The 20,772-nt window shown below is 39.4% G+C and overlaps 1 protein-coding gene across 2 annotated transcripts; it reads left to right on the top strand.

Moving 5' to 3' along the window:
• Positions 1-32: 32 nt before the first annotated feature.
• alox12 (arachidonate 12-lipoxygenase) lies at positions 33-20,112 on the top strand. Of its 2 annotated transcripts, XM_062516512.1 has the most exons (16): positions 33-179; positions 461-530; positions 2,432-2,575; positions 2,715-2,916; positions 3,098-3,179; positions 3,364-3,486; positions 3,642-3,748; positions 3,882-4,054; positions 5,255-5,398; positions 5,752-5,955; positions 7,510-7,596; positions 8,906-9,075; positions 9,256-9,377; positions 9,483-9,583; positions 18,775-18,945; positions 19,026-20,112. In XM_062516512.1, exons 3-16 carry the CDS (start codon positions 2,432-2,434, stop codon positions 19,203-19,205), a joined length of 2,010 nt encoding a protein of 669 aa, XP_062372496.1. In that variant the 5' UTR covers positions 33-179; positions 461-530; the 3' UTR covers positions 19,206-20,112. The 2 variants fall into 2 exon arrangements, with proteins under 2 accessions (XP_062372496.1, XP_062372495.1); XM_062516511.1 differs by lacking the exons at positions 33-179; positions 461-530 and adding an exon at positions 980-1,210.
• The last annotated feature ends 660 nt before the right edge of the window (positions 20,113-20,772 follow it).

Raw genomic sequence — 20,772 nt, 5'->3', positions numbered from 1 at the left:
TCAGGTTGTATTAGCATGTGGAGCAGGAAGTGTTAGGGTGAAATAATTCATTTCTTTTATAAGCACATTTTCATACTGTCTATTTAGTTCTCCTTCCTGACTAACGCCTGAATAGAGTGCCATATATAAGCCCAATAGAGCAGTAACACCTGAGATGATGTAATTCCCTTGACAAAGGGGTAAGTAAGAACACATTTTACTAATTCTGTCAAGATGTGTAAACTTATGTGCACTAGGGCTACGACAGTTAATCAATGAGTATCTTCCTCTGGAGGATATACTGTAGCTGGTGTATCCTTGTATGCTCTTGTTTGTTATTAAAATGGTCTCTCCTTAATTTGAGCTTTGATATACTATTTATGACTTTGATTTACAGTATGACGTTGGATACAATGTACTTATAATACAACATTGAATTAAAACTGCTATCAAATCAGTGAGTAATATGCTGTGGCTTTAGTTACAGGACCATTTCTAGGAGTTTGACATTTAACTCTGAAAATCTAACTCAGCAAAAATCAGCAAATACGGTATGTATAATCCATCCAGGACACAAATGTGTGAATTGGTTATATCATATCACATAGAAACAAAAACACACACAAAAGATCTTAAAATTGTAGTTAATCCTCGAAAATATGATTGAAAATGTGGTTATTGAACATCTGAAAGAATTTGAACAGCTGTCACTAGCTTTATGTTTTGTTTTGTTTTTGCTGGTATAGTTTGTAAATGACCATTCATGTGTTCGTGCATGTTTCTGGACAGGGAGTGAAATGATCAAACTCACTCACTCTGAATGGTGACACATTTCTTGTTACATAAATGTTCCAAACTGTTCCAAAAGGGCCAACTGAGCCATTAGCTTTACAAAAATGTGATGTCACCCGTATGAATGCAGCACAGAACCGGCACATAGCCGCCTCACTTCCTCTCTCTCACAGAGGGAGGGGACTTAAGTAAACAGGGTTGACCGAGCGGGTGAGAGAGGGAGGGAGAGCACTCCGAGGAGTCTGTTTGCGGAGAGCGGATAACCTGAGAGGGAAGTTTGTGTGTGTGTGTGAGAGTGTGTGAGTGAGTGTCTGTATGAAGGCGTAGAAATAGTTTTGGGAAGTAAACACGCGAGACATCTGAGAAGGATTAGAGTAAATTTGCACCTTTCACAAAAGACGTCGAGAGAAAGTGGAAGGAAGAGAAACAGACCCAGAAGGCAAGTAAAGTTATGTGTAACTGTTCAGACAGTTTTGTCTCTATGTTGCTGAATGATTTTTTTCATAAGGAGATGAAGGGAAGAAAGTCAAACAAGAATATAGTGTAAACAGTGAAAAGTGTTGCAGTGTTTCAATGTGCAATTGTGTGTTTGTGCAGAATGATGTTGGAAGTCTTATGTATGGCAGATTTGCATCGACAGGGCTCTATATCACTCTTGGCAAACACATTTGCATGTTTTTTGTCTCTTCTGCAACTAATGACATCCACAGACACACAAATGCACACACACACACACGCAAAGCAGTGAATAGCCTCATGACATGAACCTGCTTCTCTGAGCAGAGAAAAGGGAGTGTGAAATGAACACATGTAAAACACCTTGGAATGTGGGAATTAAATGAACCACTATGCATTTGGTTTTCCATTTGAGTTTGGTCACCATCAATGTGATTTTGTGTGTGACTGTTTATTATGTGTCACTGTGAATGAGCTGCCTATATGAGATAAAGCGTGGGTCTGCGTGCATACTTATTTGTTTACAAGTTCTTATTTGTGTGTGTGCGTGTTTACAAAGTGAAAAGAGAGAAAGAATCATTTCCATCAAATGCAAGCTTTCCATGCTCACAGCTTTGAACACTGAAATGATTATCTCAAGTTTCAATTTCTTCCTTAGGGTAATTCCATTGCCGTTTCACAAGAATGTTGAAACAGGGTTACTGTGAGGGAGAGGTCACCTTTCACCTTTTCAACGTGTTTCCCCAGAGACAAGACTATGTATTTTCTAGGCCTGTGTCTAAAACACTTAACTGGAGATCCTTTTTAGACAATGAGTGCATGATGTAATGGAAGTTATTGTGTGTGTATGAATGATGTCATGGAAGTTAGAACTTTGAATAGCACTTCACCTGGTGTGTGAGTGTGAGTGTGAGTGTGTGTGTGTGTGCGCGTGTGTGTGTGTGTGTGTGTGAGATGGGGGAGGCCGGTGAGGGACAGGGGGTGTCCCTGCACCCCTCCCCCTGTACTTCAGGTATGTATAGGTGTTTGCAAGTCCTGCAGGTATGGACACTTCCATCAATCAGGGGGTTTGATGGACATTCACTTACTGTCCAAATACTTCCCGTGCAGTGAATGCATTGGGTAATATTGTGTGTTTATTTATGGACAATTAGTTGTTGCATTGTGGGAGAGGTTACCTTTGTTTGCATTGTTTAATGTGCAGATGGATTACAAAGTGACTGTGGCGACAGGTACCTCTGAGTACTCTGGCACTAACAACTACATATACATCACTCTGATTGGAGAAAAAGGAGAGAGCAACAAGACTACTCTCGATAACCCCGGGTTGGACTTCTGTCGCGGCGCCGTAAGTACTCGAGTGAACTCACTCTTTACTTACTCATGTGTGCCAATAAGTCAATGTGGTCAGAGCTTCCTCTCAGTTGCAGACGTCTCACTCTTGCATACTTGTTTTGTTCATTCTCCCCCCATCACTTCCACCTTAGGTGGACCAATACACCGTCACGACTGCGGCTTCCCTCGGGCAGTTGCGCCTGGTGCGCCTGGAGAAGCAGCGGTATTTCGTCGAGGACAATTGGTTCTGTCGTTATGTAACCGTAGAGGCTCCGGAGGGGGGAGACGCGCTGATCTTCCCCTGCTACCGCTGGCTTGTGGGGGACGTGAAAGTGGAGCTCCGTGAAGGCACAGGTCAGAGCTAAAGTAATTCCCCCTGCACACGCATTCTGGTAATCGCGCAACCACAATTTCTTGATAAGCTTGCAAAATGTTTCCTGCGCTTACTAACCACTAACTGCTCCCCCCCTTTTTTCTCACACTCATTTGTCTGCACGTACACACGTTCTCCAATATCTCTCAATTCCTCTTGCAGCTAAGAAGCTGACAGACGACTCTTTGCCCCAAATGTTAACTCAGAGAAAAGCGGAACTCCAGGAGAGACAGAAGACATACAGGTCATCCCTTCTTCCTCCCACCTGTTCTACAAATAAAGCACAAATACATTTATGTGCAAATGTAATCAGATCGAAAACAAGTTCTGAAAGTCGGTGACGTGTGTTTACTTTTTTTAGACATGTGGGTGTGCGTGTTTGCGTTTGTATCTGTATCTGCATCTATGCATGTCTGCGTACATTCCAGATGGCAGGTGTGGGCCAAAGGGATTCCGAAATGCATCGATGCAAAATCAGAGGCCGATCTTCCCCAGGATGTTCGATTTGACAACGAGAAGCGTAGTGACTTTGAGGGATCGCTGCATTATGCGTAAGTGGTGCCTTTTGTGAACTCATATTCTGCAACTGCCCAAAATGTTCTTCCATTGTTGACGTGCTGTAAATGAAAACCAAACCAGTGTAATCCAATTCTGCACACCTGCTTTCATTTACACCTGCATCTTTACCCTTCATTCTGTTTTGTAGGCTTCTTGAATTGTCACTGAAGAAGCTGGCTATTAAATTTGGAAAGTCTTGGAGTGACCTTGATGATTTCAAGCGCATATTTTGGAAGCTGAGGAGTCCCATAGCCGGTATAGCATACAACATCTTGAACCTTTTTTATACTAATAGTGTGGCATGGAAGTTTATCTCTAGCCTTTCCCTGCAAGTAGGCTACATGAGATTACATTTTCCTTCTATGTTCTGTTCCGTTTTCCTTCCCAGAGTACACCATGGAGCACTGGAGGGAGGACTGGTTCTTTGGGTATCAGTTCTTGAATGGATCCAATCCAAGAATGATAACGCGGATCCGGGAGTTACCCTCTAACTTCCGTGTCACTGGAGATATGGTGCAGGCCTCTCTGAAACCCAACACGTCGCTGGAGAAAGAGATGAAGGTACTCCTTGTTATCAGGCTTTGTTTGTACTATGGGATTTAGTTTGGCAGCAAAACAGCTTATTCCACAATAATAGGTCTTTCGTTGGCAGATGAAAGATTATACTTCCTCCTATGCTTTGAATTTTGGAAGGGCACATTTGAATGACAATAATAATCTGCCATTGTTATTGTCATTCAACCAAATACCCTGTTTTGGAAGAGAGGTATTACATCTCTGTGTTGACAGGCACTTGTGCAAGAGTGCATAATATATGTCCTTTCATTTTCACATATTTTCTCAACTTTTGCCCTCAGTGTTTAGCTTGTTATTTCTTCATTGTGCTGCTGAACAACGAAACAACCAAAGAACCAAACAGGAAGTCTGTAACATATTTAAGGCCACACACACTCAACATGACCTTCTTTCACTTCAGTTTCTGAGAATGCCCACATTTTGCAATTGCACTGGACATTGAAGTGGGGTCATAAATGGGAACAAAAGATGCATCAAAAGGAACACATTGAAGCCTATAAATTAAGAGATCTTTGCAGTAAGCACTAATTTGATTGAGAATGACAAGAAAGGAGAACAGGTAAAGATGAGCATGACAAGTGCAAGTTGTCCAGGGTTAGAGGTGCAGGAAAGCTGTTGCTTGAGATGTGTTTTCAAGAGATTCTTCAATCTAGAGAGAGGTGTTCCAGTTCAGATAATATTTGCTTGCTCGTTCCATTAATGTTTCACCAATAACAGTAAAGTAATTGATAATAGCTGCCAAATACAATAGCTGCAGTGATACGTTGGTCTTTACTTGAGCAGGCCTACACATTAGCAACTTTTAAAGTTTGTTTTGGGGGATGGTCAGCTTGGTCATGTGTCACCACCTCATTCATTATTTCTGAATGAAATTAAAAAGCGGCACTTAATTGCACATGCTCTGTCAGCTTGTACTATTAACAATGAGGACTTACTCTAGAAGCATGCAGAAACAATGAAGTAATCAAGGAAGACTAATTTAGTTTGTTAATTGGTTGACTTCACGATAAGAATGTTCTTTCTCTTGGGTATATTTTTGTTCCCTTGTGATATTCATGTATTTATCTGCCTGATGATAAGACATGTTTGAACTTCCAAATTTTACAGTCAATTATTACATCAACTGTCCAGTGTGTATGTCTTATCATGCACTTGTTCATCCCTCGGGATTTCTCTCAATTGCAGGCAGGTAATATCTATCTGGTGGACTATGCTATAATGGACGGCATCCCTACAAACGTTATCCGGAACCAACGGCAGCACATAGCGGCCCCTCTGTGCCTTGTGTATGAACACCCGGAGAACCGCCTTATCCCCATCGCCATCCAGGTCAGACCCCACAGCAATCTAGCACAACATCATCATCTGATAACACAGTTTAGCAGCATGAGGCGTGTACGCAAGTAGAACATGATCAAATACACTACTCGCGAAAAGTCAGGGATATTCGGCATTTGGGTGAAATCCTACCAGCGTAAGCCTACCTTACACTGACAGACTTTGACATGATTTGGGAAAGATTCTTGAAAGATTGTAGTCTTTTGAGTAAAGCTTGAATGAGGAGCATTAAAAGATTCTTGAAAGATTGTAGTCTTTTGAGTAAAGCTTGAAAGACTACAATCTTTCAAGAAAAGGTGTGCACACTTGAAACCAATTCCAAGTTACTTCTCTCTTCACCCAAGCTTGAGCAGAAGCCGCGCAGACACACTCCCGTCTTCCTGCCCAGCGACCCCCCGCTGGCCTGGCTGTTGGCAAAGATGTGGGTCCGCCATGCAGAATTCCAGATTTTCCAGGTGTTGTCCCACTTGCTGCGGACGCACCTGGTGGTGGAGGTATTTTCCGTTGCTACGTTGAGGCAACTTCCTGCTGTCCACCCTCTGTTCAAGGTAAGTCGCCATCTGCGTGAATCTGCAATCTCTTGCTCTTGTTTTAAATCTGTTTTTGTTTCTGATCTTTCACCTCAGCCACCCGCAATAGATCAAAGACTCGTGAATGTGGTGTGCCTGAAATGAGTTTATAATACCAAACTTAATTTCATTATTCCATCTATTATAAATTCTTCAATTGACTGAGTTCTGTTGTTAGTGAAGAATTGCATCTAATAATTGTCAGGATACAGAGAAACAAACAGTGTGTTATATTCGACTTGCAGGCAAAGACCCAAATGCAAACACGATATAGTCTGTAATCCAGGAAGTTCTCAAGCAGTCAAAGAAAATGACATAAGACACCATCCAAAGGAGAGGCCCAGACATCTACAGTTTAAAAGGGTCGAACGCAAAACTTCCAAAAGGTCAAAAGCATAAAAGATTTCACAACCAGAAATTCAGGTACAATCTGACAAACTACGTCAAAAAACGCTGAACTAAATACCAGGGGATCTAGACAAAAGAGACACATGGGGCGAGAGCTGACAAGGTACAGGAGAACTCGGCACAGACAACGTGCAGACTAGTAAAAAGAGCAGGCGTGTACAAAAGTGGTGGAAAGACCAGGGAGTGGCACAAGACAGGTGGAGGCAGGGTTCAGACCACAACAAAAGCACATGGCATCAAAACATCAACCAACGCGACAGACAATAGATCTGAAGTCCGTCCACAAATAGGACCCAAGGCTGCCATCTTTGCCGATTTAAGGAGATCCAGGTGGTAGTCGAAGCTAAGTATGACAAGTTGCACTGCAAATTAGCTTTGGGGTAATATAACAGTATCCACTCAAAGGCAGAGGACAAAAGCAAAACATCTGCATTTCAGACTTATTCGTCCCCGCAACAGTTTAACAGATGCGATATTAAAGATCTCCATGTTTTTTTCAAACATGAAAAAATCACAGGATATGGGATCTGCTTACATGGGCAAAGATGGCAGCTTTTTTGAAGGCAAACTTCAAAGGTCTACTAGCCTAGAAATCTAGACGCACCCTAGTTTGGCTTGCCAGGCTAAAGGTCTACACCAGTGATTAGGTGAATTAACCAAGGCACTCTTCCTAAAAAGAGTTTAAAAAGTTTTAATTCATAGGCTTAATCATGAATGATCCTTAAAAATGGCAACATGTTTTGGCCTTGGCTAGGCCTTCATCAGGGCAAAAGTCAAGCCAGGTCCGAAACATGTTTGCATTTTTAATATCATCCATGATTCATGATGTATTCATATATCGGCGTCTGGTGGCGAAAGGGCCGGAATTTACGGAGTTACAAACTAGCCCCATACATTTCTATGGGAGAGTGCTGTGTCTCCTCATTAGAAAGCCACTGGTTTAGATTGATAGTCGCTGTTCTGTGGTAGCCATATGTCCCAGGGATGTGTGATGAAATTGCAAAAGTATGACCTATTTTACCTATTTTTATGACCTTATTTGAAAATTAAATAACCAAACACCATTTCTATGAAATCTATTTTCACATTTTAAAGCTATTATGTGGTATTCTGTGGTTTTGGCAGCTGTTGACTCCTCATTTGAGATACACTTTGGAAATCAACTGCCGAGGCCGCACCCAACTTATCTCAGCAGATGGAATCTTCAAGCGGGTGAGTCAAGATCACACCATGAACACTCACTACCAAGCTGGTATGTGACAATATGTGAAAAATATGAAAAGATATGTGAAAAGATGATCATCCTGATTAATATGATAACAAAAATACGTGTGGTAGGAGCAGGCTTCACTCTTGTGTCTCTTTTTAAAGCGCTTGGCCAAACATATATGTTACATTAGAGAAGTAAAAAGGCCGCACTTTGCATACAGACGTGTTTATTGCACACGCGCGTCTTTAACACGTCACACTCACAGACGTGTCCTTGTGGGTTATTCTACGTGGGTAAAACAAAACGTCCCAAAACTTTGTGAACATAAGTGTAGCATCAGAAAGAATGACGCAAAGTCATCAGTTGCAACAAGACACTTTAACTTGGCAAGTCATGATGCCAACTCACTCAGGTTTATGGGCCTGGAGAGTTTATGGGTCAGTCGGCCTAATAGAGGAGAGGGCCGTGAGAACTGCCTTCTACAGAGTGAGGCTTGGTATACATTTAACCTCATACATGCACACCTAATGGTATGAATGAAGACCTATCTCTGACTTGTTTTTTGTAAAACTGTTGTTGATGTACCGTAAATAGCCTGTGTATGTGATTCTATTAACATGTGTTGGGACTAAGAAGCAATGGACTATTTCAATTGAATTATTGTTTAGGATGACACTGTATCATCATTGGTTGATTTTGTGAGTGTATGTGAGGGTGTGGGTATAAGGGTGAGGTTATAACATATGCGAAATGTGTGAAAATATGTGAAAAAGATTAGACCTATTATCATTACAGTAATTGTCCTGTGTATTAGCCACATTGTGTATAAACCGCAGAACCGTGTTTTATGCAAGTTAAAAAACAAAACGATATTAATACCATATTAACGGCCCCTGCGTATTAACCTCGTAGCTGAAGAAGTTGAGCAAAATCAATTGGTAACACTTTATTTTAAGGGGTTTACATAAGGATGACCTGTAACCGTCATAAGAATGACATGACACGTCATGCACAGTAATGAATGACACATTATTCATGTTTATGAGTGTTGTTTAGTTTTTGACATTCCAAAAACTGAATGACACTTTATGACAACAGTCATAAACATCAATAATGTGTCATTAATGTGCATGACATGTGTCATGTTCTTATGATGGTTACATGTCACCCTTATGTAGACCCCTTCAAATAAAGTGTTGCCAATCAAGGTATAAACCGCAGTTAATTGTTGGTAAATAACAGTATTATTATTATTATCATGTTGTTAGTATTATTTGCAAATGATACAATGTTTCAGTTATCCATGTGTAGGTGGTGTCAACAGGGGGAGACGGCTTACTGGTATTGGCCCAGCGAGAGTACAAAGTTCTCACCTACCGCTCACTACAGCCTATGTGTGACTTTGAGGACCGAGGTGTGACCAAGCTGAAAGACTACTTCTACAGAGACCACAGCCTGATGATCTGGGATGCTATTCAAAAGTACATCTTTTTTTATGAAGGACCCAAATTAATGCAGTGTCATGTTTCAAACCTGTATCAAAAGTGTGACATGATCTTTATCTCCTTTTTTGAATATAACAACTCCCTCTCTCTCCCTCTCTCTTTCTCCTTCTCTCTCTCTTCTGGCTATCCTGTCTTCCATCTTGATTTTAACTTAAGTTATGTCACAGAGATGGTTTCTTTGTACTACCCAAATGACCATGACGTTGTAGAGGATTCAGAACTGCAGGCCTGGATAAAGGATGTAGCTGAGGAGGGCTTTGTAAACGTCCCCCAGTTTGGTCAGTCACCATCACAGCTCATGGCAGTTGTGCAGCATTGATGAGATACGAATCTGGAAGCATTTTTGACTTCTGAGATGTTGTGTTGATGTGCTCATCTTCCAGGGTTATCCTCCGAGCTGAAGACCAAAAAAGAGTTGGTCACTCTGCTCTCAGTGGTCATCTTCACCAGCACAGCACAACATGCCGCTACCAACAATGGCCAGGTAGGCGCTCGCTTCCCTGAATGGAGAAGTAAATATGTACTTAAATGTATACATTTCTGACATAAATGGCGCCAGTTGCATTGGTGTCCAAAGTCTGTTGAAACACTACTTGAAATTCCAACTACAAGGAGGAGGCGTGACGTTTATACTTTCGCGATTTGGTTATGCAAACAACAGTATGCCTATAACAGTAAATCTTTGAATGTTTTTAACTAAAATGTGTAGTATGACGTTGGACACAAGTGTCACATGTAAATAGCCAGCGGGAAGCAGGGGACTTTAAGTTAATGTTTAGTAGAAAAAAGGCCATGATAATTGTGCGGGGAAACGCTGCAGGAAACTGTGTCTGCAAGATACCATAACCATAACCATATGGGAATATTTGAGGGTATTAGGCAACAGACTGCAGCAACACACGACCACAGTGGAGAATGCCGTGAGATGGGAAGAAGAACACACAACAAGAGAATTGGAATTGGATATTCAAAATAGATTGCCTCATAAACACACATACACACACGGAAGTTACAATGGTGGACAGAACTGCCACACCATCAGTGCCGTGAGCAATGCTTTAGGGACTGTAATAGGGACACGGAAGAGGGAGACCAGTTTTGTTTAACAAATCAAAAATTACATGTCACATGATCAGTGGCAGCCATCGGATGTTTACAAAAGTGCCCCAATGACAGAGGGTGCCTCTTATTCAGCATTCAAAAGCATCATCCAACCCCTTCTACTCTACTGTTCCCCCTGTTTTTTCACCATACTAAATGTCACCAGCAAGAACAAACTCATTAAAGTCTCACGCTTAGCATCTAAATAATACAGCTTCCCACCCCCAGCCTCACTGATGCAAATGACACAGCCATCACACGCCTTGCCCGCACCATGGCAAGCAGCCCTGACCATCCCCTGAACCGTTTTTTCACCCTACTCCCATCTGGCCGCAAATACAGAGCCCTGGACTGGAAAAAAGCACACTTTAAGAAAAGTTTTGTACCTTCAGCCATCACTGCACTTAACAAACTCCGGTGACAATAATCCATCCCCTCCATTCTTTTGTGGTTATGTTGTCTGCACTGTCCACTTTTGATTGCACTGTGTTGATGAGGGAGGGGAACTAGAGGGATGGGGGTATGGTATGGTATAGGGTGTGTATGGTATGGTGGGTGTCATGTTATATGTTATATGTTATATGTTATATGTTATATGTGATGTGTGATATGTTATATGTATGAGATGTTACATCAAATGCTGCCATCTTTTATGGATGAAATGACGTGTGAAGAAGAATATCCTTTATAGGACAATAAAGACTCTATCTATCTATCTATCATTTATCTGTCCTCCCTCGCTCCTCGATCCTCACGGATCTACGTAAAGAATGATGGGGCGGCAACAATGGGATAGTCTATCCCTTCTTCTATCTTTCTTTATGTAGATCAGTGAGGATCGAGGAACGAGGGAGGACAGCTCTGAATGAGAGGCACCCAGAGATGTAAATGTCCGGCTTTAAAAAGTGAAAGTCCTGCCATGTAGCCTATCGGTTCTACCTGTGCACTTAACACAGGTGATTTCATCAATTAGATGATCAACGTGGCTTAAGAGTTGTGTTAATTAGAATCAGCTGATTAAGTGAATTGGAACACAAATGTGGCAGGACTTTTACTTTTTGAAGCCAGACTTTTACACCTCAGTCCAACGATGCTCTATACTGTCTGCTATCTTTTAACCCCGCCCCATATCAGATAAAAGATTCTGATTGGCTGGGAAATATGCAGGGCAGGCGTATGGAAGTCTGAATGGAAGAGGGCCCAAATGGATATGTCAGAGTGAACTAGAAATGCAATTCCAAGGAATTACCAGTGCATGAAAATGCAAAAATAGATAGATAATGTAGATATGGTTACTAAGGTGTAGCTAGGGTAAACATGGTGGTTGCATAGTTTACAGAGAGTTGATAGTGTGAAGGTAGACAGTTTAAAGATGAAACATTCCAGTTCTAACTTAACTAATGATTTCTATTCATGTTAAAATGTTGATTAGCTAAATTAGCTAATGATTTCTAGCAGTTACGGTAAATTTTTTTATTATGCTAGCAATGCTAACTTTACTAACAATGCTAACCAGGTTGATTAGCTAACTTAACCGATGATTTCTAGCAGTAATGCTAAAAATGCCAACTATGCTAACAATGCTAAATTTGCTAACAATGCTAACCAGGTTGATTAGCTAACTTAGTTGATGATTTTTTGCAGTTATGCTAAAAATGCTAACTATGCTAACAATGCTAACCATGCTAACTAGCTAACTTGCTAGTGAGGACTTTTATTTTGAAACATTTGTTGCTAGGGTATCCATGGTGGCCACTATCAGGAAACAAGAAGTTACTGCAGTATAATCATGTTGGTTGCTATGGAAACGGTCATAAACACTTCATTTTAATGGTGGCTATGTTGGTTGCTAGGTACATGGAGGTTTCATGTAGTTGACTGGAGGCATAGTGGATGATAACTGACAGTTGGAATGGTTGAACAGTTCAATAGTTGAGTAGTTTCAGTGGTTAAATGATTTAATAGTGTATTATTGCAGTGAGGACCTTTATTTTGAAACAGTTGTGGACAGAGGAAGTAGTGAAACAGGATCTGTAGTCTTAATGAGATTGTATGCTTAAAGCCTGAGACAGAAGGTGCCTCTCATATAGCGTTTACGCGTCCTCTCTCGCTCCTCACTGATCTACATAAAGAATGATGGAGCGGCAACAATGGGATAGTCTAGCCCTTCTTCTATCTTTCTTTATGTAGATCATTGAGGATCGAGGAGCGAGGGAGGACATATAAACGCTGCTTGAGAGGGACCCACAGTAAATACTTTAAAAGTTGTATGTAGATAGTCTAATTAATGTTGATAGACAGAATGTTTAATGGATGTTGATAGGCAGATTGTTTAATAGATATTGATTGACAGTTTAATGGGTGGATGAGTGAATGGTCTGAAGAAGATGAATGGATAGAAGGTTGGATGGAATGTGCCTTATATTCTTGTTAAGAGAGACACTGACCACGTTTACATGATGTTTTTAATTCCGAATTAGTTTATTCAGAATTAAATAGATCGGAATTAAAATATTCTCCTTCGAGTTTACATGGAAATAATAATTCCGAATTGGCGTTTACATGGAACATACGTTAATTACGCTTTATTGTATTCTGCTGAACGTCTGGGGGTCGGGAAGGGTTCCGATTGGACCATAGACCTAAGGATTGGACAGGCGGCGCATGAACGTAGCCTAATAAGGTCTACCGGAAGAAAACAAACTTTAGCTGGCTAGCAACTTTTTTGTCATCTCGGGTTAACGTTACAGCATGGACAATAACATATTGAAAACGGGTTTCACAGTAACTCTGATAATAGGCCTACTATTTAGCCAGCAGCTCGAGAATATTGTCAAGCTTCACGTTTTCTAGCTGAGGAGGAGAAGACTGTCGGAGAAGGGGGGAAGAAGACGGAGACGAATTAACAATGAAACGAGCATGCGCTTCTTCTTCCTCCTTGTACGAGCATGCGCCAAACAAACGGAATAAACTTTTAATCGGAATAAAGGTTTACATGATCAAGGAGGGGAGTTTATTCCGCTTTAACATCGGAATAAACCAACCACTTAAATCGGAATTAAGTTTAATTCGGAATAATCATTTTCAAGCGGAATAAGCGTTTACATGGTCTCTTTTAAAGCGGAATTAACTTTTATTCCGATTTAACTTGGTTTTATTCGGAATTAAAGCTCTCATGTAAACGCAGCAACTGATACAGCTATCTGAGAGTAGTTGATACAGGTGTAATCAATTTAACTGGCTAGTCTTAAGACAGCCAGAGTGTACTCTTAAAGCCTGAGACAGAGTAAATAATTTAAAAGTTGAATGTAGATAGTCTAATTAATGTTGATAGACAGAGAGTTTAATGGATGTTGATAGACAGATTGTTTAATAGATGTTGATAGACAGTTTAATGGGTGGATGAGTGAATGGTCTGAAGAAAATGAATGGATAGAATGTTGGATGGAATGTGCCTTATATTCTTGTAGAATGGAGAGACACAGCTCTCTACTGAGAGTAGTGGATACAGATACAGGTGTAATCAATTTAACTGGCTAGTCTTAAGAGAGCCAGCCTGAGACAGAGTAGATTGTTTAAAAGTTGAATGTAGAGCGTCTAATTGATGTTGATAGGCAGACTGTTTAGAATGGGTGGATGAGTGAATGGTTTGAAGAAGATGAATGGATATAAAGTTGGATGGAATTAGGAGGACTTATTTTGATACTGTTGTGCGCAGAGGATACAGGGGAACAGAATATGTAGTCTTCAGAGAGATTGTAAAGCCTGAGAGAAACTGACAGTTGGTGCCCAGGTGGCTGACCAGCTGGAGTAAGATTCTAATTGCTGCCGTGATGTCATAATGAGCAATGTTAAGTCTATGGGGGAAATTGTAATAGTTTTTAACTAATAGTTTAAAAAGTATAAAAGTTACAAAGTTGAAAAGTCATAGCACACATGTCCTAAGTAAGACCTACGTAACGCAGTTTGAATGAAGTTTCTACGTTAAACGGTTCTAGCTGATTTGCGTGCGTTAGAAGAAGAACTAGAAATGCAATTCCAAGGAATTACCAGTGCATGAAAATGCAGAAATAGATAGATAATGTAGATATGGTTACTAAGGTGTAGCTAGGGTAAATATGGTGGTTGCATAGTTTACAGAGAGTTGGTAGTGTGAAGGTAGACTGTTTAAAGATGAAACATTCCAGTTCTAACTTAACTAATGATTTCTATTCATGTTAAAATGTTGATTAGCTAACTTAGCTAATGATTTCTAGCAGTTACGCTAAAAATGCTAATTATGCTAGCAATGCTAACTTTACTGACAATGCTAACCAGGTTGATTAGCTAACTTAACCAAAGATTTCTAGCAGCAATGCTAAAAATGCTAACTATGCTAACAATGCTAAATTTGCTAACAATGCTAACCAGGTTGATTAGCTAACTTAGTTGATGATTTTTTGCAGTTATGCTAAAAATGCTAACTATGCTAACTATGCTAACCATGCTAACTAGCTAACTTGCTAGTTAGGACTTTTATTTTGAAACATTTGTTGCTAGGGTATCCATGGTGGCCACTATCAGGAAACAAGAAGTTACTGCGGTATAATCATGTTGGTTGCTATGGAAACGGTCATAAACGCTTAATTTTAATGGTTGCTATGTTGGTTGCTAGGTACATGGAGGTTTCATGTAGTTGACTGGAGGCATAGTGGATGATAACTGACAGTTGGAATGGTTGAACAGTTCAATAGTTGAGTAGTTTCAATGGTTAAATGATTTAATAGTGTATTATTGCAGTGAGGACTTTTATTTTGAAACAGTTGTGGACAGAGGAAACAGTTAACAGGATATGTAGTCTTCTGAGAGACTGTATGCTTAAAGCCAGAGAAACTGACAGTTGGTGCCCAGGTGGCCGGCCACCTGGCCTAAGATTCTAATTGCTGCCGTGATGTCATAATGAGCAATGTTAAGTCTATGGGGGAAATTGTAATAGTTTTTAACTAGTAGTTTAAAAAGTATAAAAGTTACAAAGTTGAAAAATACAAAGCAGGCATGGCATAAGCAAGACCTACGCAACAACGTTTGAATGAAGTTTCTACGTTAAACGGTTGAAGCTGAATTGGCTGCGTTAGAAGAAGAAGTTTAATAATAAGAAGACTTCGAATAACAGTATAGTGCATTTTCATGCACTATAATAATAATAACTAGAAATGCAATTCCAAGGAATTACCAGTGCATGAAAATTCAGAAATAGATAGATAATGTAGATATGGTTACTAAGGTGTAGCTAGGGTAAACATGGTGGTTGCATAGTTTACAGAGAGTTTATAGTGTGAAGGTAGACTGTTTAAACATGAGACATTCCAGTTCTAACTTAACTAATGATTTCTATTCATGTTAAAATGTTGATTAGCTAACTTAGCTAATGATTTCTAGCAGTTACGTTAAAAATGCTAATTATGCTAGCAATGCTAACTTTACTAACAATGCTAACCAGGTTGATTAGCTAACTTAACCAATGATTTCTAGCAGTAATGCTAAAAATGCTAACTATGCTAACAATGTTAAATTTGCTAACAATGCTAACCAGGTTGATTAGCTAACTTAGTTGATGATTTTTTGCAGTTATGCAAAAAATGCTAACTATGCTAACAATGCTAACTATGCTAACCATGCTAACTAGCTAACTTGCTAGTGAGGACTTTTATTTTGAAACATTTGTTGCTAGGGTATCCATGGTGGCCACTATCAGGAAACAAGAAGTTACTGCAGTATAATCATGTTGGTTGCTATGGAAACGGTCATAAACGCTTAATTTTAATGGTTGCTATGTTGGTTGCTAGGTACATGGAGGTTTCATGTAGTTGACTGGAGGCATAGTGGATGATAACTGACAGTTGGAATGGTTGAACAGTTCAATAGTTGAGTAGTTTCAATGGTTAAATGATTTAATAGTGTATTATTGCAATGAGGACTTTTATTTTGAAACAGTTGTGGACAGAGGAAACAGTTAACAGGATATGTAGTCTTCTGAGACTGTATGCTTAAAGCCAGAGAAACTGACAGTTGGTGCCCAGGTGGCCGGCCACCTGGCCTAAGATTCTAATTGCTGCCGTGATGTCATAATGAGCAATGTTAAGTCTATGGGGGAAATTGTAATAGTTTTTAACTAATAGTTTAAAAAGTATAAAAGTTACAAAGTTGAAAAATACAAAGCAGGCATGGCATAAGCAAGACCTACGCAACAACGTTTGAATGAAGTTTCTACGTTAAACTGTTGAAGCTGAATTGGCTGCGTTAGAAGAAGAAGTTTAACTAGAAATGCAATTCCAAGGAATTACCAGTGCATGAAAATGCAAAAAAATTTAGATATGGCTACTAAGGTGTAGCTAGGGTAAACATGGTGGTTGCATAGTTTAAAGAGAGTTGATAGTGTTAAGGTAGACATTTTAAAGCTTAAACATTCCTGTTCTAACTTAACTAATGATTTCTAACAGGTATTCTAAAATGTTAACTATGTTAACAATGCTAACCAGGTTGATAAGTTAACTTAGCATTTTTAGCATTACTGCTAGAAATCATCAGCTAACTATGCTAACATTGCTAACTATGTTAACAATGCTAACCACGTTGATTAGCTAACTTAGCTAATCATTTTAGCAGTTGTGCTAAAAATGCTAACAATGCTAACTATGCTAACAATGCTAACCAGGTTGATTAGCTAACTTAGCTAATCATTTTTAGCAGTTATACTAAAAATGCTAACTATGTTAACAATGCTAACCATGCTAACAATGCTAACTTGCTAGTGAGGACTTTTATTTTGAAACAGTAGTTGCTAGGGTATCCATGGTGCCCACTATCAGGAATAAAGAAGTTACTGTAGTATTATCATGTTGGTTGCTATGGAAACTGTCAAAAACACTTAATTTAAATGGTTGCTATGTTGGTTGCTAGGTACATGGAGGTTTCATTTAGTTGACTGGAGGCATAGTTGATGATAACTGACAGTTGGAATGGTTGAACAGTTAAATAGTTGAGTAGTTTCAGTGGTTAAATGATTTAATAGTGTATTATTGCAGTGAGGACTTTTATTTTGAAACAGTTGTGGACAGAGGAAACAGTTAACAGGATATGTAGTCTTCACAGAGAGATTGTATGCTTAAAGCCTGAGAGAGAGAGGGCTGCTGCAGGTGGGGCTGGCCACCTGGCATAAGATTCTTATTGCTCAACGACCTGATTGTGATGTCATAGAGGCCAATGTTAAGTCTATGGGGAAATTTTTAATAGTTTTTAATTTTTAGTTCAAAAAGTATAAAAGTTACAAAGTTGAAAAATCATAGCAACCCGATCCATTAGAATACCTACGTTACAAAGTTTGAATGAAGTTTCTAAGTTAAACGGTTGAAGAGAAATTGCGGTTAGAAAAAGCTGTCAGCGGAATAATAATAAAGAAAATAATAAGAAGACTAGGAAGAACAGTACAGTGCATTTTCATGCACTGTAATAATAAGAAGACTTGGAATAACAGTATAGTGCATTTTCATGCACTATAATAATAAGAAGAAGCCTAGGAAGAACAGTACAGTGCATTTTCATGCACTGTAATTAAATTAGCTCACAGATTCATCTGGTTCCCAGGCGAAGGGCCCACCTGATATCCCTGTGAAAAACTCAAGAGATTTAAAGCTCTTAATTAATTGACTCATTATTAGTTAATGTTATGTGGTTGTGGGGTGCCCCCATGTATCATTGAACATTGTTTAGGTAGGCCTATGGTTACATGTGAAAAGTCTAGTCATCATGTGAGGTCCTTAACCACTAGCGAAAGGAATTTGACATCTAAATCTCACTAAGGCTGTACACTTGCTGACTGTACAAGTTACTTGCCTGTCCTACTGTTTTAGGGTGACTTGTGTTTGTGTATGTATTTATTTAATCTTATTGTTCTTCTCTCTCTTATCATTTCACATCATAGACTATATATGCTGTGATATTTTTCAATTAGCTCATCACAACTCTGTTACAATGATAATCATAACGACACTTTTTTCGATTTTGGCTAATACTTTTGATATAGTAGACATATACCCCTTGTAGCTTATTAACGTTAAATATACTAATTTGGTGTCACAGCTTTAATTTACTTGAATCACAGTGGCCTCTTCATTCAGTAGTATGGGGATGTTTATGTGCTGGGTGATGCTGACTGGGTGACTTAAGTAACTCAATGTGTTTGTGTTTTACTTTATTGTCTAGTCAAATCAAGTCAAGTCAAGTGGGCAATTGCTCTGTCGCTAGTTTTGAGTTTAACACGGTTTTAAACTGGAGTTTGAGTTGGAAGTTTGCCCCGTCAAGTTTATTTATATAGCCCATTTCAGACACAGAGGTCATTCAGTGTGCTTTACATAAACAAAAACCAAACAGTAATAGCAGATAAGAGCATAGAGGGGCAAAGAGTAATGATAATAATAATAATGATAAAAAAGATAATAATAAAACATAAAAAGGAAGCATAAATCAAGCTAAAATCATTAACAATGAAGTTGTCTAATATATTGGCTCTCTCTTTTTGCCTCTTTTTGAGTCTAGTTTGACTGGTGTGCCTGGGTCCCTAACACCCCCTGTACGATGCGAAGCCCAGCACCGGAGGACAAGGATGCTGTTACCATGGAGTTGATCATGGACACCCTGCCCGACATCAGTCAGTCTTGTGTGGAAATGGCCATCACGTGGCACCTTGGTCGAGCACAGCCTGATGCAGTGAGTGGTAACTTATTGAGTCATTTATTTGTTTTTCCCCCTTACATGTTGTGCTCCTCTCATCCAATTAATCTCCTCAGATTCAAATGGGTCAATATGTGGAAGAGTACTTTACCGAATCCAAAGCCAAGGAGCTCATCAAAAACTTTCAGGAAGATCTTAAAGTCATCGAGAAGAAGATCATTGAACAAAACGAAGGGTTGGAACTGCCATATCTCTACCTCTGCCCTAGCCATATTGAGAACAGCATCACAATATAGACATACTAGGGCACATAGCTATCAGATGATTTGGTCTCTTCCACTCTAATCTGAGGCAAAAGGTCTATGACATCTCCTGTTTATCTAAATTATCTCTAAAGTTAGAGTATGTAGCCTCTAGTGGCGAGGTTGCTGAATTGCAGCTAACTGAATACCACGTCGTATCCAAACCTGTTGGTAAAACCGTTGTCCCTCAAGTGGTGGAAAAATCGTTTTGAACTACAATTTATATGTACAGGAAATTGCACACTAATGAAATCATAGTTTTGAATACCGATACTACTATATTCCATTTCTGATCATAGATTGCCTTTGCTGTCTTCTAATAGGTCCTTCTTTGTAGCTTTAACATTCATGAATATTAAACATCAAATAAATCTTTTGAGTTTTAGAACATACACACAACTATGAAAAACTCAGAACAATTATTGTAAATCAAATTGATGTACGGTCTTACGTTTAAGGGATGAGGGGTAGGTGTGGTTATTAATGATCTCTTGATTCTCTCAGAGCCTGGTCAATTGACTTTTAACTTTTTTTGTGCTGGATAAGTGTAACAAGGTCCAGATTGCATTTACATACATTTTGAATTAATATATATCAGTCAGATAGTTTAAAGGCATATTATACTATTCTGGTCAGTACTTCTGTCTAGGCAATATATTTACTTTCCTTAACTTCTCTGCAGCTGTTTTGTTTTAATTTGCATTTAGTTATTTGTGTTTTTATTTGTTTTGTAGTCATTATTTTATATTTATTTAATCTCAAGTATGTTTATTACGTTTTGTCTTAATTGCTTTTTCTGTTTGTTTTACCATATGTCCATCTTTTGCTGAATCTATGCCCACTCACGGTATTGCTGTAAATTAGTGGAATGCTCAGTCAATTCAATAAATAGTAACAATGATCTCTTCCTGTATCTGAGTCAAACAACATTTTTGTCTCGCAGTGTATTAGTTACTGTGACTGAGGTTAACTGTTGACAACCCTTGAGAGTGCTACCATAGGAAAGCATATTTGTAATGCTCAATGTAATGATGAAGAATAGAATAGAATATATACTTTATTGATCCCGTGAGGGAAATTCAGTTCTCTGCATTTAACCCAATTTAACCGAATTAGTGAACACACAGCACACAGTGAACACACAGTGAGGTGAATCACACAACCCAGAGCAGTGAGCTGCCTGCCCAACCAGCGGCGCTCGGGGAGCAGTGAGGGGTTAGGTGCCTTGCACAAGGGCACGTCAGCCATGGTGGACTGGTTGGGGATCGAACCGGCAACCCTCCGGTCACAAGCCCGAAGCCCTAACCAGTACACCACGGTTGCCATTCATCAATGTAATGATGAAGCAGCTATCTAATTCATTACAGCTGGGTTATGATGGATCAATAGTTGCATTGATACCTGGAAATCTGACAGGCTCTATTCAATTTCTTGACCTCATCCTTGCGAGTGTGCTTTGCTTTGTATTAAAAATGTTGCTAAATATCTGCCCTTTATACCTTTATATCAGTCCTGCCCTAGAAAACAGTGACATTAATAAGTTAAAAAGAGGGAGAATAAC

This window comes from Sardina pilchardus, chromosome 16 (genome assembly GCF_963854185.1).
Source record: "Sardina pilchardus chromosome 16, fSarPil1.1, whole genome shotgun sequence".
Taxonomy (NCBI): domain Eukaryota; kingdom Metazoa; phylum Chordata; class Actinopteri; order Clupeiformes; family Clupeidae; genus Sardina; species Sardina pilchardus.
Note: the sequence above shows the minus strand (reverse complement) of the source record. Positions and strands in the feature narration are given on the sequence as shown.